Source organism: Sphaerodactylus townsendi, linkage group LG13 (genome assembly GCF_021028975.2).
Source record: "Sphaerodactylus townsendi isolate TG3544 linkage group LG13, MPM_Stown_v2.3, whole genome shotgun sequence".
In the NCBI taxonomy this organism is placed as follows: Eukaryota; Metazoa; Chordata; class Lepidosauria; order Squamata; family Sphaerodactylidae; genus Sphaerodactylus; species Sphaerodactylus townsendi.
The window spans coordinates 42,004,249-42,024,477 of record NC_059437.1 but is presented as its reverse complement, the minus strand read 5'-3'; the positions used below and the strand labels follow the sequence as shown (position 1 = coordinate 42,024,477).

General features: G+C 48.6%; 2 protein-coding genes across 2 annotated transcripts in view; one reads left to right on the top strand and one right to left on the bottom strand.

The window, feature by feature from the left end:
• TESC (tescalcin) overlaps window positions 1–1,047 on the top strand; it is a 44,468-nt gene extending 43,421 nt beyond the window's left edge. Inside the window, exon 8 of the mRNA XM_048515132.1 lies at window positions 249–1,047. Coding sequence (XP_048371089.1) covers window positions 249–326 — 78 coding nt within the window. The 3' untranslated portion in view covers window positions 327–1,047. The remainder of the gene's footprint in view (window positions 1–248) is intronic.
• A 1,805-nt stretch (window positions 1,048–2,852) lies between these two features.
• Window positions 2,853–20,229, bottom strand: part of FBXW8 (F-box and WD repeat domain containing 8) — an 86,493-nt gene continuing 69,116 nt past the window's right edge. The window contains exons 8-11 of the mRNA XM_048514381.1: window positions 17,313–17,440; window positions 7,573–7,746; window positions 5,119–5,235; window positions 2,853–4,013 (exon numbers count right to left, since the gene is read on the bottom strand). Of these exons, the coding sequence (XP_048370338.1) occupies window positions 3,869–4,013; window positions 5,119–5,235; window positions 7,573–7,746; window positions 17,313–17,440 (564 nt within the window). The 3' untranslated portion in view covers window positions 2,853–3,868. The remainder of the gene's footprint in view (window positions 4,014–5,118; window positions 5,236–7,572; window positions 7,747–17,312; window positions 17,441–20,229) is intronic.

The following is a 20,229-nucleotide window of genomic DNA, read 5'->3' as shown; positions in this document are numbered from 1 at the left end:
TCGGCTTGTGGTTGTTCGGCTTGGTATTTGGGATCGAATCAAACCCAAGAAAGCTGAATAGGGCTTTTTTCGGGGTTTATTTTTTTCACATTGGGCTTGACTAAATCGCCAAGGTTACACAGGACCGTGTGATTAACCAGTATCAGGTTATGTGCAACCCAGTCTAGTTTGTCTTAGGGCTAGTTTGTCTTAAGTGAAGGACTTTTGTAATCTCCAATCTGGTCTCCTCTTGCCTCCTCCGATGACAGATCTGGGATGGAATTGATATCGAGACCAAGATGCACGTCCGCTTCCTCACCATGGAGCCAATTGCGCCTTGCCACTAACCAAAGAGAAGCTGCGATGGAGGTGCCGGTGCCTTTGGAGCGACCCAGGACAGAATGTCGGGTGGTCGATACGGGTAGACGGGGGATTGGCCTCTCCCGGTGCTGCAGGGATATGGGGCAGTTGCTTGGTACAAAGTTTGTGCTGCTGGCTGTGGGGAAATTTTTCGAGGTTGAGATGCCTAGTTTTGCAGATACCACCCCTCCCCCATCACATTTATGATGCCTCAGTAGCACATACAATAAAGTAGGATTCTTTTTAGTTCTTGGCAGCGGCCTATTTATTCTTCCAGTAAACCTGTTTTGCCTCTCAGGTCTGTGACCTCAGAGGGTCCTTTAATGCCTTTCGTGGCGCCAGGACCCACGTATCTAGAGGGCTGTCTTCCAACATACCTTCCTGTGCACCACCTGCAGTCTTCCGATTGTCACCTCGTGACTGATGCCCTGCTTAAGGCTGAGTGCTTGGGATCTACTATAGTTTGTTATTGCTGACTGCTCCCATAGTTCATAGCTCCTTGACTTGGGGTGTGCAGCAGTTTTCAGGAGGCTTCGTAGAGCGAATCTATGCCTCAGGGCTTTTACTGCAGTTGGAATGGCAGGGTTTGCCTCAGGTGGGGATGATTTTATTGTATTATGCATAGCTTTAATTTGGATTGTAAACCACCGTAAGCCACAAGGGAATGGTGGGATATACCTGCTTCAATTAATAAATAATAAAGTCTAATACTGCGTGTGGGCCTGCAATAGCTTTAATAGTAGCAGATGTTGGCTGCCTCTTCCTGTTGCTTAGGATAAAGGCTGCTCTAGGTTTAACAGGCCCTTCTTGCCAAGTATCTTCTGGAGTGTGTCTGCTAGTTTTTGAACTGTTACACCAGCATTTTGGCCAGTGGCTGAGAGTTCCACAAATCAGCTATTGCACGTTACTAGGAAAAGGAGTGGGCTTTAGCACTGTTCTCATTGCTTCTGCAAGCAGTGTTTATTTCCCATGTGGTGGGGGAAAGTTGCAAGTTCTTGCAACCTTCCCAGCTTCCACCTGAAATAGTTTCAGTTGAGAAACAGGAAGCAGAAGCTGAGAAGACTGTAGGTGTTACCGCAGGTTCCCAGTCGAGGAAGGGGAAGGAGAAAGGGATATAGGAATTGCTTGTGCCTGCTTCTCTGTGGTTTTGCATTTTCAGAACGGTGCAGAGAGAAACAAACAAGAAAGCTGGTCATAGATGCATGTTTAAAGAGCCTCTTGCATTCAACAGCCCCGGCTGGTTTTTCAAGACTTCGATTGTGATTATGGGGTGACTTGTGCTCAAGGCGCGTGATGCTGCAAAGGGTGGGTGGATAGGGGTAATGCTGGGAAAAGGGAAGCCTTTGCTTATAAGAACATAAGAACAAGCCAGCTGGATCAGACCAGAGTCCATCTAGTCCAGCTCTCTGCTACTCGCAGTGGCCCAGCAGCTGCCTTTGGGAGCTCACATGCAGGATGTGAACGCAATGGCCTTCTGCGGCTGTTGCTCCCGATCACCTGGTATGCTAAGGCATTTGCAATCTCAGATCAAAGAGGATCAAGATTGGTAGCCATAGATCGACTTCTCATCCATAAATCTGTCCAAGCCCCTTTTAAAGCTATCCAGGTTAGTGGCCATCACCACCTCCTGTGGCAGCATATTCCAAACACCAATCACACGTTGTGTGAAGAAGTGTTTCCTTTTATTAGTCCTAATTCTTCCCCCCAGCATTTTCAATGAATGCCCCCTGGTTCCAGTATTGTGAGAAAGACAGAAAAATTTCTCTCTGTCAACATTTTCTACCCCATGCATAATTTTATAGACTTCAATCATATTCCCCCTCAAACGCCTCCTCTCCAAACTAAAGAGTCCCAAACGCTGCAGCCTCTCCTCATAAGGAAGGTGCTCCAGTCCCTCAATCATCCTTGTTGCCCTTCTCTGCACTTTTTCTATCTCTTCGATATCCTTTTTGAGATGTGGCCACCAGAACTGGACACAGTACTCCAAGTGCGGTCGCACCACTGCTTTATATAAGGGCATGACAATCTTTGCAGTTTTATTATCAATTCCTTTCCTAATTATACCCAGCATAGAGTTTGCCTTTTTCACAGCTGCCATGCATTGAGTTGACATTCCCATGGAATTATCAACTGAGATGCCCAAATCCCTTTCCTGGTCTGTGACTGATAGCACTGACCCCTGTAGCGTGTATGTGAAGTTTGGATTTTTTGCTTCACCCAAGGATGGGGGGAAAGGCAAGAATAACACAGGTATCTTTCCTTTGTTATTGGGACTTCAAGCAGTGGGACATGGGGTAATTGGAAGAATTATACATGGGGGACAGAGGGACAATTACACCTCCCCCCCAAATGCTTTTGCAGTTAGATGACATGTCCGGGTGTGGTTCAGCTCCTGAAGACGAGGCTCATGTGTGGTGAGCCAGTTCCCCTTCCTTCAGTCATTACTCATAAGAAGAACCTCGCTGGATTAGACCAATTGTCCTGCATCCTATCTGACACACCGGACAATTTAATTTCAATTCAATCTTTATTACGGTCATTGGCCAGCAATGCAGACATAGAAGCAAGATAACATAATTGTTTAACACCAGGACTGTTTGGCTAATTTAAACAGATTTGCTAGTTTGAAAAGAAATAATTAGTTTGGACGCTGGCCTACCAGTTACTCTGGAGAGCCAGCAACAGGGTCAAGAGACTGAGCTACATGTCAACATTTTAAAATCCCTTCACGCGCTAGTCAGTATAGCCGCTTCCTCTGTTAAGAGTTTCTAAGAACTAGACGGCTCCTGTACACGGAAACGGAGCTGGAAGAGTCCTCAAGGGTCATTTAGTTCAACCTCCGGCGCAATGCAAGAGAGACCGCAAGCAGCCAAAGATACCGCAACGTTCAAGCCCTGCTCCCACAAACGTCCCCTTGAAATTCCTGAGGTGATGCTTACAATTTAATGAAGGGTATGACTTCAGGTTTCCTGAAGAACAGCTGATGCTTTAACAAAGCATGCTTTCTTACACAACAAGAATACGTTCATTTAAACCTGTCGAGAACAAAAAGTCTGTTTTTCCACATTTGTTTCACTCCCTTGAGGGGAGCTGTAGCCAGACTCACTCGTGGGGCTACAGAATGAAATTTTTGTTTTCTCCATTCGTAGGAGACAGGTCCTTTTTCGTTTACATGGCTCCTTCCTCTGTATCTCCCTACCCCTGCTGCTTATGGTTTCAGCCCCCTTCCCTCCACTACGTAAATAATCAAGCCATGGACGTTTTCCCGGCCTGCCACTCCTGTTTACAACGACTTCTCTTCCTTGCCTTGGGCCAGCACCTCCTTTTGGATTCCGCTGGGCCTTCTCAGCTGCCTGGCTGGGGTCTGAGGCAGTCTCCTGTTCATTCTCCTCCGTTGGCCTCTTCTCTTGTGTTACGTTTGGGGGGTGGGGGGTTCAGCAGCTCCCCTACAGCCCCTTGTCTCCAAATTCTGAACCAGGCCTTCGCCCTGCAGCACGACTTTTCCTATTGGCAGATGGAGACCGGCTACCTAGATGTTGTCGTAGGGGACGGCCAGGCCGATGTTGTAGTTGTAACCGATCGTTTCGTCGTAGGAGGAGCGACAGATGGGAAGGACGCTTTCCACAGCTAACTGGTCCACAGAGAACTCGTAGGCGTAGATGATTCCTCGATGCCTGCCCAGAGAGAAAAAAGAAGTCCCTAATTGATAACACGCCACAACGTGTACATTTTTAACCTGCCCTTCCCACACAGAGCTCAAGGCAGCAAACTGTGATCTCCCTGGCTCCATTTTATCCTCCCAGTACCATTGTGAGGTAGGTTAGACTGAGAGGGTATGACTGGCCCAAGGTCACCCAACTAGCTTCACAGCACAATGGAAATTGAAACTTGGCCAGCGAGGTCCTCATCCAACACTGTCCCCATGACAGTCAACTGCCTGACTCATCCCAGGCGAAACAGCAACCCTTCGGCCTCTCGGAAGAGGCGGGAAGATGTGCCTAAATTCAGGCCAGCCTCCAGATTATCATCTACAAGATGAGCCTACAACTTCTTTAGGTGCCTAAATTCTCATTCAGCAGTTTGGCTCCTGAATGAGAAAATATAAAACTTCTAAGATGAGGGTGAGGAACAGTTAGGCCCCTTCTGCGCATGCAGAACAATGCTCTTTCAACCCGCTTTCACAATTGTTTGCAAGTGGGTTTTGCTGTTTCGCACAGCTGTAAAGTGCACTGAAAGTGGACTGGAAGTGTATTATCCTGCATGTGTGGGAGGGGCCTTGGTGCTGCCAGATGTGGTGTCTCGTTCAGGTGGACTGGGTTTGAAAAGCTAAATTTCTACGCTGTGGGAATTTTACTTTTGCCTGGGGATGGGGCTCTACTCAGAATTGACTCGCTTTGTATGATGGACAAATTTTTATTCCGGACCAGGTCATTATGAAGCTTGGTGTCGCTCCTAGTTGTGCTCCCAAGATACATCTACCTGCTACAGCCAGTGGTAACGAACCTTTGGCCCTCCAGATGTTATGGACTACAATTCCCATCAGCCCCTGCCAGCATGGCCAATTAGCCATGCTGGAAGGGGCTGATGGGAACTGTAGTCCATAACATCTGGAGGGCCAAAGGTTCGCCACCACGGGACTAGACTTTTAGCGGACTGCTGTATTTCAAAGGTTTTATCCATGAACTCCTCTTCCTTCTGGGCTTGGAAGCAACACTGGCTCTCCTGTCCTCAGGTCTTTTTCCTCTCACCCATGTTCAGCAGCATCCGGCTGGCTCTTACCTGCGATGAGCCGTCAGGTCATCATCCATGATGCTGGCGCCACGGGGCACCTTCTCGTTGGGAATGTTCGCAGTGATGAGGCTGTGGCTGTTAAACCAGACGTAGCGGACAGGGTGCCTGAAAAAGGGAGTACGGGGGGGGATTTGTGTAAATAATAAAAAAGCTGCACAGGTGCCCAGGGTGAGGGAGATTCTTGTGGTTAAATTTTGTTAGTGCTTGAACTTTATATCACAAAGGATACACACACACAAAAATCACAAAAAAACAGAGTACATTTTCCATGTGGAGTCCTAGTTTCCCCTGCACCAAGTATTTAACACTAAAAAAATGGTTATTTTTTACCCCCTAAGTAAAATTAGATTTTTAGAGCTACTACTAATAAAAGTCACAATTTTCCCCTATTGGAACTTATTTCAACAATCCTTAGCCTTCAAAATTACTAATCATCCCCCCCCCCCTCCGTTTTATCCAAATAATCTATCAAGGGTTCCCAATTATCCAAAAACTAAAGAAACAAAATTCGTTTGGCCATCTCTGCCAAGAGTGGGGGAGATTCCGATTCAAATTCTGGGGGCCCTGTTGCATTTGGGGACCCGCTTTTTAAGGGCACTCCTCTCAATCTCCAAAGCCCATTAAAAGGTGGGAGCAGAACCATGATAATCTTGCTTTCTTTGAGCTAAACCAGGGGTAGGGAACCTGCGGCTCTCCAGATGTTCAGGAACTACAATTCCCATCAGCCTCTGTCAGCATGGCCAATTGGCCATGCTGGTGAAAACTGATGATTCCTGGTATCTGGAAACCTGAAGCTAAACCAGGGGTGGGAACCTCTGACTCTCAGATGTTCAGGAACTACAATTCCCATCAGCCTCTGTCAGCAGCCCAGGGTAGCCCATGCTGGTGGAAGCCCCTGATATGGTTATCTGAATACAATTACCCTAATGGCCGGATCTTACCCAGCTTCAGAAAATGTTAAGGAAAGCTATCTTGAGCACCACCCAGTGGACTGTGGCTGGATTACAGCGGCACATTAGAGAGCTATGCTTGCAAGGCAAAGACAGCTTTCCTTTCAGCACCTCTCTGCTGCCCCTTCCTCGATTAACCCTGTTACATACATATAATCCTGTTTTATATAAAAGTAAAGCCCATTGCAGGGGAAAACACAATGGGCTCTAGAAAAGGGGTGGGAGGCATGCAAGCATTTTCTCCCGCAATGGGCTTAACTGCTGCTTGACCAGCCCTCTCCCCCCTACCCTCGCGCCCTGTTAGCCCGCTTCCTACCTGTTGACGAGAGCCTCAAAGATGTGCTGGTTCCAGAACGCCAGCATTGGTGAGGGTTGAAAGCTGCTTGTAGGGGTGGCAGAAGTGGTGGGTGTTTGTGGCAGGGCTGGTGTGGAGGGGGATCTCCGGCCAGGCCAGGCAGGTGTTTGGGGACTGGGAGAGGGCGGGGGGGGGGGGGACGGGACTGGCAGGCCCAGCATGGAGGAGGCTTGGCCTAACGTGGAGGAGCCTGGCTTGCTCTTTTGAGCACTCCTGCAAAGTGTTCCGACGCTCAAATGGGCGCACAGGAATATCCTGCGTGCCCATTGGTCAAGGGTTCGTCGTTGGGACAATCTGCGTGTTACTGAATTATATAGGGTGAGATGCCACCATAAACATGGAAAGATGCCACAGACCAGCAGTATGACTCAGTGTATCTAGTCCAGAAGGCTCTGCTCTGACCGGCAGACTCATGTTACTCTGGGAAAAAACTATGATGTGACCACAAAGTGCAAGTGATCTCTTTCACATTCTCTCATTTGAATGCAAGAAGCTGTTTTAAATCTAATCAGACAACTGATCCTGCTGACTCGGTTATGTCTGCTCTGACTGACCACAGCCCTCCGGGACCTCAAGCAGAGAGGGATCATCCCCAACCCCTAAACTTCAAGATCTGTTTATTTATGTGTGTCCTGTGCTTCTACCCAGTTATTCTTCCCTCTTTCAGTACAACAACAACCCTATGTGGTAGGCTGGGCCAAGAGAGAGTGAATGGCCCACAGTCATTCTGATCCAGAAAGCCCAGGCTAAATCTTGGAAACTAACCACGGCTGGCCCTGGTTAGTATTTGGATGGGTCCAGGGTAGCTATGCAGAGGCGGGCAATGGCAAACCACCTCTGTTAAGTCTCTTCCCTTGACAACCCGATGGACTCAGCATATGTCAGCTGTGGCTTACTTTCCATCCTCTCTACGACAGCACTTTCCATCCTCTCTGCTCTGCAACTTTGCATGACAGAGAGGGGATTTGAAGAACCTAAGTTTCTCTGGTCCTCATCAGACGCTGCAACCCCTACACTTTGCTGGAGAAGCAGGGATCTAAACTTCTGCGTGCCCGGAACCACGGCCCTTTCCTGTTTTAAAACTAAAAAAAGTCACACTTAGGCATACAAAAGAAAAATTCAGGTGGCATTCCTCACCTGGCATGCATTTCCCAGAGTTTGGTGCCCATCCGCTGGTCCCACACACAGACCAGCCCGTCCTCTCCTCCGCTGACAACCTTCCAGTCATCCATCTGCACAGCAGAGATGCCCAGCTGGTGACCGTACAGTGAGCAGACAGGGTTGCTCTGACGGAGGTCGAATACCCTCACTCTGAAATGAGAACAGGGAAAGGATGAATTCCCAACCTCTGCCTGCTTGGGGACGGGGGGGGGGGGGGGGTTTTGCACAACGTGTCTCTCACAATGCCGTGGTATCTTTCCACACCCTCCACGCTTTCATGCCACGGAGAGATCTCCCAGGAACCACCTCTAAGATGTCTCTAATTCCCTCAATGTCCCTAACACAAATGGCAAGCTTGATACTTAAAACAAGAAAGATCAAGAAACTACACAAAAGTGAGCCGGGTCATAAAATCTGCAATTCCACAATGGATCCTATGGGGAAAAAAGACCCTGTGTTTTGAATCGGCTGAGCAGTTCTCTATCCTGCTTTTTGGGTAGTTTCATTTCTTGAGAACTGATGCCAGAAGCTGGGTAATAAAGTACAAGTATAGTCCTCCGTCCCATATCGTAGGGCAGCGCCCCCGCCCCCCATTGCCAAACTGCATAAAATTTCCCCCACTTCATCCCAAGCCCCACCCCGGAGCCGAGCTCTTCCTTCCTCCTTTTGGCCCTTAAAGCCTCTGCCCCTCATTTCTGGGCTGTCTCGCCTGGCTCCCATCTCCTCAGCCCTGGGCCTCCAGGTAAGTGCGGGTCCAGGGTTGTGCCGGGTGGCAACTTTCCACCTGCAATCTGGAAAGTCGCGATGTGGGAGGGACAACTACACTTATTCCCAGCCTCAGCAAGTGGAAACATGCGCCATTCCTACCCTGGTATTCGGACCAGGCAGAACATTGGATTGAGCCCTGCTGGATGAGATCAAATGTCCATCTAGTCCAGCTTCCTCTTTGCCTCTTTAACAAGGGAAATGCTTCCTGGACCTCAGCAAGCAGAGCATAAATGAAAGAAACCACTCCTCCTCGTTTGCTCCATGCTCCAGCAGCTTCTATTCAAGCGACTAACGCTTCTGAATGTGGAAGTTCTGTTGAAACGCCATGGCTCACTGCTGTGGGCTAACCTGTCCTCCCCTCTGTGGATTTATCTGATCCTCTTTCAAAGCCATCCGAGCCGGTGACCGGCATCCACATTTCCAGGGCAGCGGATTCCATAAACTGACAGGTTCAAGCCCCCAAACCCAGATCATTAAGCTCTCTCAAAAACTAACCTCATCATTTGGGGGTCTGACTCATAAGCTGTTAACCTCCTGGGCTTGGCGACGGAGCCCGTCTGCGTTGTGAAAAATCAATCACTGCTTCTATCTGGATGGATGAGTTGGCTTTATCGAAAAGGGAAATCGATATATGATTTCATGCGATGGGCTGTTTCGAAAGCAGAGGGGCCCCCGAGGATTAATCACGAGCGTATTTGTAAATTACACTCAACAGGGCAAGAAGTCCCTGCGGACACTGTAACAGCGCAGAGGAGTGCAGGATACGGCCTCTGGACGCAGATTCCATAGTATTTCGCTGTATACCAAGAGCAGCTCCTTATTGGTAACAATAAGAACAGAACTGTGCATTGACTGATAAGCAATCAAGCCCAGAACTTTGGTTCCAGTGATGGCCAATCAGAGGCCTCAAGGAAGCTCAGGAGCAGGTCAATAAAGCAAAATCCCTGCCTTCTTTGATTATCACCCCTCACTCTGAACCTGGTATTCAACAGCACGCTAACATGGAGGTTCTGTTCGAGAGCCAGGGTGGTGTAGGTGTTAAGAGCAGGTGCACTCTAATCTGGAGAACTGGGGTTGATTCCCTGCTCTGCCTGGAGGCTTATCTGGTGAACCAGATTAGTTTGTTCACTCCAGCACATGCCAGCTGGGTGACCTTGGGCTAGTCACAGTTCTTTGGATCTCTTTCAGCCCCGCCCACCTCACAGGGTGTTTGTTGTGGGGCGGGGGAAGGGAAGGGAGACTGTAAGTCCCTTTGAGTCTCCTTACAGGAGAGAAAGGGGGGTATAAATCCAAACTCCTCCTCCTCCTCCTCCACCACCACCACCACCCCCACCACCACCACCACCACCACCACCACCACCACCACCACCACCACCACCACCACCACCACCCCCACCACCACCACCACCACTACCACCACTACTACCACTACTACTACTACTACTACTACTACTACTACTACTACTACTACTACTACTACTGGCTATTAGTCAGCAAAAGACTGTTGACGAACAGGGTACAATTTCTTTTTCCAAAGCCACCTGAAGTTTCCGCATCATCCCAGGCTGTTTCTGGTCAAAAATTTGCCTATCAAGATCAGTATTGTCCACTCTTGATTTGCAGCGACTCAGACTGAAGTTTTTCATACTACATATTACTACACTCTGTCTCACCAAAAGATGTTAGTAGATCGTATATTCCTTCATCACAAAACTCAACATGCCGGACCTCTGTTGTAGAATGCTCTGCCTGAATCCTAGTGCCTGCCTAGTGCCTGCCCCCCTGCTTCATTTGAAAGTTTCATTATAGTCACTCAATCAACTATAAATCATCTTGTATCAAAGTACCATGTTCAATAATGCACAAAATAATGGTCTTGATCAAAAAAAAGTGGGTAAAAATGAGTGATAATTCTCATATTTGTTCAGGACTCTATTCTAATGTGGAAGCATGCGATTTTCTCAACTGCTGCACCTCAACTGGCCATAGTAACATCTTTATCTGAGACAGTATAGATCCTTTTAAACTGGAAATGCCAAAGATTGAACTTGGGACCTTCGCTCTACCACTCAGCTACAAGGCACTGGCTCCTGCCCGGCCTATGTGTGCCTTAACTGTGCTCACAGAGCCAATATGATTCAATATCATAGCAAAGGCTAGTAACCTCACTCCGATGCAAAATACATTTGTGGGTTCAGTGCTGTGTGCATGCTGCAATTCTACGGGGCGGGGGGTGGAAATACACACAGGCTGCGATCTTGGCTTCAGAAGGCAATTTCCTAATAATCTCAGCTTTTACTTTATTTAAAATAATGGATTCTAGCCCTTAGAGCTGCAGAGATATACTTAAAAGGGAGCTGGCAAAAACTCAGAAGCCAGAGGGGTTGCTGGGTAACATTCCCAGCAGGTAGGGGAAAGGGGGCTGCTAGCAGAATAAATTAAGCAGACTAGCAAATAATTGCAGAATACATTATGCAAAACGGGATCACACTAACTCGCTGCTGGGGGCACACGGACTTCGGCTTGACACACTTATCGGCATGATGTGAAGCAGCCTGTTGGGGGGGCACCGGAGTAGCAGCTCTGGACTTGCATGGACTCGCTCCCCCGCCCAGGCACACGTGGGCAAGCACAACTCCTGGGACACACAAAAACATGAGGCTACCATCATCATTTGTAAAGCAGCCTGAAAAGCAGATCTGAAAAACAAATCGGGTGAGGCCTGATCGATTCAGAAAGGATGTAAATTCAAAACATGTTTCTGTGCTGGCGGTTGTACAAATTTAACGATAAGCCAGTGGTGGAGGATCCAGTCCTCGGAAGAGTCCCTCATGCGCACAGGGCCTCTGCTTCAGTGGCACAGCATGCGAGTTGAATCCAGGAAGCCCAAGGTTCATTCCTTGGCATCTCCAGTTCAAGGATCTCAAGTAACAGGTCTTGAGGAAGACCTTTCTGAGCGAGACCCTGGAAAGCCATGACCACCACAGTAAAGAGAAGAACCAGCCCTCTGACTTCGGAGTGGAGAACCTGTTTGGTACGTTTGCTAGTTGGCCAGGGTTGCCGATGGGAAGAAGGCAGTGGCAGGGACATGTACATTTGCCATGGTCCAAAGCTGCGACATCACTTCTGGAGAGACCCCAGAAGTGAGGTCATCGCAGGAGTGCAGCCCTTTGGGATTTCCCCAAAGCGTGTGTGTTGGGGAATCCTAGACTCTCACTCTGACTTGCTGACTGCACTTCTGGGATTGCACACTGCGCATCCCCCCCAATGCTCTACTGAGCACCGACTATCAACACGTTCCCTACCTGTGGCTCTGTTACAGACCATAAGCCATGCATGGAGAAAGGTGTTGGGAAGAATGTTCTCTGCCTAAGAACACTGATAAGATAATAATCAGACTGCTGATCTATCTACCTTTGTTTTGAAAAGAATGCATGCATAGGCTCGGTAATGTGTGTGAACTCGGTTTATTCTTTGCTCTGCTAGGAGTTGACCAGGTTCTTTAGTGATGTGCGCCGTAAAGGACAATGCGATCCACATCACTGAACGTCCTTTTCCAGGGCCTTGTGTATGAGAGAGGGAAAGAAAGCTCACGTGCACAAGAAGGGGTGGCTGAAAAGTTTTATAATCCTAAATGCAGGCAATTAAAACCGCAAAACACAAAGAAAACACAACCCGGAGAGACGAATGGGAATCACCACAGAGGTGGCTGGAAAAAAATCAAAAGCCCGCCAGCTAATCCTCGAGAAACGACCAACGGCAGAAGCCCAATGCCCAAGCGGATCGAGGCTTGCCGAGGAGGAGGAATTTTGCCATGCCAGAACTTCCATTGTTTAGGATTCCTGCTCTGATCTGGAGGCTGTTCCAAAAAACGAGCTCCCCTCCCGTCTCCCCCTTTTTCCCTTTGCTAATGAAACCGCTCGGTAGGAGCCTGCAAACAGCTCTATCCTTACAATTAAAACAAAAAGACGACAAAGACTCCAACCAGGCAAAATCCATCTAACAGGCTGGAACGGGGAAGGGAGCACGCTCGGGCTGGGGCTCTCCCAACACCTCCGAGTCGCTTGTCAGGATGTCCACAGATGGAGTAAACAAAGCCCGGCTCCCCTCGTCCTCTGACAAAGTGGGGGCTCAGCAGAACCCTGCGCTGGGCAAAAAACCCAAAACGCTTCCAAGCCCGGTCCCTGACAACACGCTGCCTGGCGTCCCGCCTGCTGGCGCCACGGATGATAATCGGGCCCCCTTCGATTCCACGAGCCCTGGCTGTGGCTTTGTGGTTTCATTAGCAAGGACCCGGCTTCCAGGCATCCGTGCCTGGGGAAAACAAAGACACTCGGAGTTGCAGTGAAAAGTCTTATGCGCCTGAGAATCTGGGCAGGGCTGCTACTACACCGTGTCAGTTCTTCCGCAGATCCAGGATCACAAGTGTCAAATTTGGCAACCGGTGCAGAATGCAGGATCCTGAGCTAATGTTAGCTTCTCTACTTCGTCTACTCATTATTACTTTTTTGAAGTTTCTAGTCCTCATGTCAGGGCTGCTCGATGGTGGAATTCACTGCCTCTGAGAGTGGTGGTCTCCTTCTTTGGAGGTATTTAAACAGAGGCGGATGGCCGTCTGTCAGGAGTGCTTTGATTGTGTGTTCCTGCATGGCAGGGGGTTGGACTTGATGGCCCTTGGGGGTCTCTTCCAACTCTATGATTCTATGTGTCCGTTTGTGACTTTGGGGAGAAAGGAGGGGAAGGAGAAGATGACATTATACACTGTGTCCAGCCCACTGTTATACACTGTGTCCACTGTTATACACGGTGTGTAACAGACTACTCTCTGTGACACACCTCTGAAGATGCCAGCCACAGATGCAGGTGAAACATTCGGAACAAGATCTACCAGACCACGGCCACCCAGCCCGGAAAACCTACAACAACCGGTTGAATCCGGCCGTGAAAGCCTTCGACAATATATGCTAAAGATTGTTTGCATGTTAACACTGTTTTAAACGTACATGGGTACAATTTCAGAACACTTTCTGGGGCATAAGCCCCATTGAATAAAAAGGGGCTAACTTTTGAGCAGAGTGGCTCAGGATCGCTCCTCTAGAAGCCCAACACATTTGCCCAGGAGGAAATTGAGAAGGCTTACAGCTGGGACGGGGAGAGGGAGATGATGGTCTGGCTCACAGATATGGGAATGAAATGGCAACACAGACCTAGCCCTTCAGTTCGCAGAGGATAGGATTCACTTTCAAAAGTTCCTTCATATTTAAAAAATACACAAGTCCATACCTATGGAAGACTAGCACAGAAGGGAGAATGATTTTATGCTCCTTGCTGGTTTTACGCTTGCGATGTGTTTTAAATAGGTTCTGTTTTTATGTAATTAATATTTAAATAATGTTTTAATGTATGTTTTAACCTTGTTGTGAACCGCCCTGAGCCCTCAGGGGGAGGGTGGTATATAAAATTAATAATAAATAAATAAATAACATAACATAGGGCAGGGGTCTGCAACCTGTGGCTCTCCAGATGTTCATGCACTACAATTCCCATCTGCCCCTGCCAGCATGGCCAATTGGGAATTGTATTCCATGATGGATGGGAATTGTAGTCCATGAACATCTGGAGAGACGCAGGTTGCAGACCCCTGACATAGGGGGATGATTCCACAATGTGCCCCGCCGTGTTCCCCTGCCAGAAATCTAAAGCCATGCCATTCACCTGCTCGCATAAACCAGGCCTGAAACTCAGATTCTTCTGAGCACGACCACAACGACAGAAACGTGCTTGTACTCTCTTGGCATCTTCCTCAGTCTGTGCATTCACTGACAAAGAGGAGGCTGACAAAACACAAGTTTTTCGCAAGCTGCCGCCCTGGCGGACTTGAGGCTTGACATTTGGCAGCCGCAAATCTTGCGATTTAAAGCCCACACCGCCTGCCCCGCTGCCACCTGCAGTCTGATGCACCACTATTTTTTTTTCAGGGAGGAAGGGAGGAGAAGGAGGAGGGTGAAAGGGAGTAACTGGATATTGGCCTTTGGCCACCATCCTCCATCTCTTTGGGGCAATACTTTGATTCATTTCAATAAAGAATACTCCCCCCCTCCCCCCCCAGATCTAAAAATTGGACTCAAAGGGGTATTTTTAAACACTTTAATCCTTTCATACAGATGACTCCCAGTGCATGCGCATTTGCCAACAGACGCCGAATGGAAGCGGGGAGAGGGAAAGGACGACCAGCCAAGCCAAAGAGATAAAGGCTGCTAATCAGCTAAGCAGAATCGGAAAAATCCTCTCTCGTCTGTCACCTAGGGGACACCACAGCGTACACAATCTCATCAGAAGTTGGCGAGTAGGGCCGTTTTGGCCAGTGAGGTTCCTTCCACACGCGTCTCCACTTTTGGGTTACGTTTTGTCTTTGGTATCAGGAAGTGAGGCGTTCTATGCCAAACTCATTTTGCGAGTGGTGGCGGCAGCGCAGGGGAAGATATTCCAAGAGCCCTTGCTGGGCTGTTCACCAACTGCGTCCACCAAATGGCATTTTTTCCCCTTTACAAAAAAAAAAAAAAAAAGAGTGGAGCGGGATTCTTCACATTGAGCTTTTAAAGACAAAACAAAGCAGGGTACGGCATCCAACCATTACCTAATCCTCCAGTTTTCAAAGAATGCAAATGCACCGCTTGCGGCACTGAGCACATTTCTGCGCTCAGTGGTGTGGCAGCAGACTCCCTCTAAATTCTGGGCGGGATGGATCTGATACTTTGTTGAAGGCTTCCACTGATGGAATCAACTGGCTGTTGTGGGTGTTGCTGGGCTATGGCTGGCATCTTTGGAGACATCTCGCCGAGACATTCCTCTGAAGATGCCAGATGCGGGCAAAACCTGAGGAGCACAAACTACCAGACCACAGCCACGCAGCCCAGAAAACCCTCCACAGCCGATCTGATGTTTGTTCTAAGCTGGCTTCCAAGATAGAAGCAGACAAGATCATTGTTAGGTGCGAATTTCGGCCTATGTGACCTGATCGCAACTTCCACGTAACCTGACTGATGTGTACCGTGATTGACATGCAAAGAGCCTTTCTCCCTTTCCCTTCTTTCTCTTCCTCTGTTTATTGCTTTGACACTGATTCTTGATAACTAAGCTGAATGACCCTGAGGAGCCCCTCTGCCTCGGGGAAACAGGATACGACCACTGGCCTCAGGGCGGAAGCAAGGCAGGTGACCGTGACTATCCCTATCGCGCCCTTGAAGGTGCCTAAGCCTCTAAACCAGTGGTTCTCAACCTTCCTAATGCCGCAGCCCTTTAACACAGTTCCTCATGTTGTGGTGACCCCCAACCCTATCCATTTTACAGATGGAGAACACTGATGCAGAGAGTCTTAGGCGACCCCTGTGAAAGGGTCGTTCAACCCACAGGTTGAGAACCGCTGCTCTAAACCATAGGTGTCAAACTCAGGCCCTCCAGATGTTCATGGACTACCATTCCCAGCAGCCTCTGCCGGCACGGCCAATTGGCCCTGCTGGAATGGGCTGATGGGAATCTTAGTCCATGAACACCTGGAGGGCCTGAGTTTGACACCTATGCCCATGTTGGCAAACCTTTGGCACTCCAGATGTTATGGACTACAATTCCCATCACCTCCTGCCAGAATGGCCAATTGGCAGGGGCTGATGGGAATTGTAGTCCATAACATCTGGAGTGCCAAAGGTTCGCCACCACTGACCTATGCTCTAAACAAATCTTGTCACACTTTCTCTGGGAAAGCGGGAGGGGGAACTGGGCAAGGATAAAGGAATCCAGGAAAGCCAGGCCAAACCGAACTGGCTCTCTCAAGCTAGGTGCTTGCAGCCTTTCAACAAACACTACTGATCAAGAATCCAGAGTCTGTTCATTGGCTTAAGGTCCGAGACTTAACGATCATGGAGAACAGGCACAGCAGTGGTCATGGGGCTAAATGGAACATTTCACATTTGGGGAGTGGTTCTGGCTCACTGGAAGAGCTTCTGCTTTGCATGCAGAGGGTCCCAGGTTCAGTCCCTGGCAACTCTGGTTAAAAGGACCAGGGAGTAAGTGAGGTGAAAGATCTCTGCCTGAAACTCTGGCCGGCGACTGCCAGTATGAGCAGACAATACTGACCGTGATGGGCGGACAGTCTCATTCAGCAGTCTACAACCTGCGGCTCTCCAGATGTTCATGGACTACAATTCCCATCAGCCCCTGCCAGCATGGCCAATTGATGCTGGCAGGGGCTGATGGGATAGTCCATGAACATTTGGAGAGTCGCAGGTTGCAGACCCCTGGCCTAATTCAATATATTTGTTACTAAGTACTGTCCCATTGCGCTTCTTAGGTTGCCTAAGTGCCCTCATTGTAAGTTTTGTTATTACATTTATATCCAGTTGCATATTACTTATAATATAATCACAATATATCTTTATGAATGGTGTATGACTTATCTATTGACTTTATACTCGAATGAATTGCATATACCAATTAGTTCATTGCCTTGTGTTACTATATATACCAGGGGTCTTCAAACTATGGCCCTCCAGATGTTCATGGACTACAATTCCCATCAGCCCCTGCCAGCATGGCCAAGTGGTAGGGCTCATGGGAATTGTAGTCTATGAACATCTGGAGGGCCATAGTTTGAAGACCCCTGATATATACAGTCCATGCTTCTTAGGCTTGGCTGGCCTCAGATTTTCTAGTACTAATTCAATATATGGCAGTTTCATCAGTGTGTATTCAGAGGCAGTCTCCCTTTAAATACCAGTCGCTTAGCAGGGGGGACAACGCAACAGCGTTGGAGGAGCGCTGTTGTCTTCTTGCCCCTGGCATCATAAAGCATCCAAGTTGCCTACAATGGAGACACAGGGAAGGCCAGACCAAATGGACCTTTGGGGCGAATCCAGCAGGGATCTTCCGACGCTCCTCCCACACGGACCTACCTCCTGTCCTTATTTCCGGACACCAACATGCAAGGAGGGCTATCCCGGAGATTGACACAGGAGAACTCGCCCAAGGAGCTGCCTAGCTGTGCGGTGCACTGTCCAGTTTCCAGGTTGTAGAGGAGGATCTGGAAGAAGAAGAAGAAAAAGAAGAGTTTGGATTTATAGCCCACCTTCCTCTCCTGTAAGGAGACTCAAGGTGGCTGACAAGCTCCTTTCCCTTCCTCTCCCCACAACAGACACCTGGTGAGATAAGTGGGCTGAAAGAGTTCCAAAGAACTGTGACCACCCCAAGGTCACCCAGCAGGAATGTAGGAGTGCGGAAACACATCTGGTTCACCAACAGCATTAACTGGCAGACAGTGCAACCCTTGAGAGTGCCACCAGACGGTTGCCTGCAGGTCTCCCTCACCCCTTCAGTGTTTTTATTCTTAAATAACTCATGCCCCTGCTTCTGATGAGTTCAGGAACAGAATTCACACTGCTGCCTCTCACTCTCCTCTTAAGAAGTCGATCCAAAGGGGTCCAAGAGTCTGTTTACTGAACACTTGACTATGAACTCCTCTTGCCCTGTACAATCCTATGAATTGGTTCCTTGACGGAAAATATTTTTTTCCTACAAAAAGGAGCTTGATTAGCTTCCGCTCCTAGCAAAGCTGGGCAGGACACAATGTGTGTTAACGTGCACGTGCGCATAAAGATACAACTTGATGTCTGGAAGGCAGGGATCACGTGCAAATGATCACTGTCTGTCATAACTGTAAAGCAATTCAGTCAGTCCTGGGCTTCCTCAGTGTGTTCACAAACTGGATGGTAAGACATAGCTGCACAGTTGGCTTCTGCCCTCAATTTTTTCCAGCTTGGGGGGGGGGGGGGGTTTCAACCTCTACGTTGCTCTGGTGCGCAAAGGTGCCAGTCATAGCGATCCACCATGCAGGGAAAACATAAAGGATAATGAACCAGGTTCTAGGATTTCGGCCTCCACAGGCAACAGCCGCTGTCAGATTCACGCACCAAACAAAAACGAGCATTCCCTATTGACACTTTTCAACGTTCAGGAATTGAATGTTGCTGGACGGGAGTCCAGAGATCTCCCCGAGAACTGAATAATTCAGCAAGCCCCAAATGCCGTAAGACGCCCTTCACTGTGACGTTTAGTTAAAGACCTCAGAGACTGGGGTGTGTGTGTGTGTGTGTGTGTGTGTGTGTGTGTGTGTGTGTGTGTGTGTGTGTTAGAGATGAGAAAACAGCATCTATTTCGCAGGCGATTCTTCTTTTCCATGTTACAAGTCCCTTAACGACCTTTACCGCCTCACCCCCTCGTTCGCTCTTTTAATAAGGCTGAGCAAATGGGACTTCATTTTCGTTGGTTGCTACAGAAGAGGCCGCTCAATTATTCATGGTCCCACTCTCTCTTTTCTTCAGGCAACCCATTAGTCTAATTCCATCTCTTCACTGCACAAGTTGGGCGACTTATGGCCAGTGGCCTTACACAGATGGGTGTGTGGGGGGTGGGGGGGTGGGGGTGGCACCTGAGAAGAACAGGCAGAAGAGAAAGACCAGACAAATTTTGGGAGTGGGGAGTGGCGGACGGCAATCTTGTCAACATGTTGGAACCCACCAACCGCCACAAAGCAATCCCTTCCAGCACATTTCTGCAGTTTTCTTGCCAGGACATTTGGTTGTTACGAAGGGCGTTCGGAAGGCTTGTGCAGCCCAGGATCCAAATACAGGGCGCTTCCCAAGGTGGCAATACGTTTGACTCAAGAGCTGGATGGTTTAGCCCCCTTCCACACATGCAGAATAATGCACTTTCAATCCACTTCTGATGCACTTTGCAGCTGGATTTTACTGTGCGAAACAGCAAATTCCACTTGCAAACAATTGCGGAAGTGGATTGAAAGTGACTTATTCTGCATGTGCGGAAGGGGCCATACACAGAATGTCTGTGCTCGTGCTTCCTTCTAAGATGCCGGTTTGCACGGAGTGGACTGTCAGTTCATTCAGTCCAAAACTCTCATGGCTTTAGCTTGACCAGGAATGTCTACTCTAACTGTCAGAATTCACAGGCAAAAGCTCACCAGAGAACCTTCCAGGGGGGATGCTTGGTATTAAACTTGGCTGCACATGCTCTGCTTTTGAGCTATAGCTCTGTCGTCTAACATCCCCTTTGGAGGATAGGGCAGGATGGATGGATGGATGGATGGATGGATGGATGGATGGATGGATGGATGGATGGATGGATGGATGGATGGATGGATGGATGGATGGATGGATGGATGGATGGATGGATGGATGGATGGATGGATGGACAGATCTCCAAGATTTCAGATTTTGCACAGAGAGGTTTTGTTTCTTTCCAAACAAGTTGTGGCGTCCTGCCTTCCCGCTCCCGCCCTGTGGCTGCACATCCTTCCCTCCTTTCCTGACCTGGGTGGTCTCAGCCCCAGTCACTGTTGTTTGCATTTGGCCCTCAGGGCCAAAAAGTAGCCAACAGGGCATGCAGAGTGCGGCCAGGGAAGGAGGAGAGAGTGACTTCAGTCAGCTCTGTTTCATGCAGGAGGGGTGGGCTTTAAGCAGCCCTCCAGATCCCAACAGAAACACCAACAAACCCCCAGCAAAGGTAAATAAGGTAGAGGGGTGTGTGTGTCTTTTTCAAGTTGGTTTAAAGGAACTCCAAGCAGCTAGCTGCTGTGAAGACTCCCTTTAAACTTTAAATGGCCAAAACCCAATAAGCCGAATAGAGATTTGGCTTATTGAATTTTCTAAGTATTCAGCTTGGGAGTTTTGTTGCGGCTTGTATTTAGGGTCAAATAAATCCCCAAAAAGCCAAATCAGGCATTTACTGTGATTTTTTTTTTTTTACTGACAAGTCTAGATACAAACACAAATAAATAAACAAGCCATAATGGCAGAG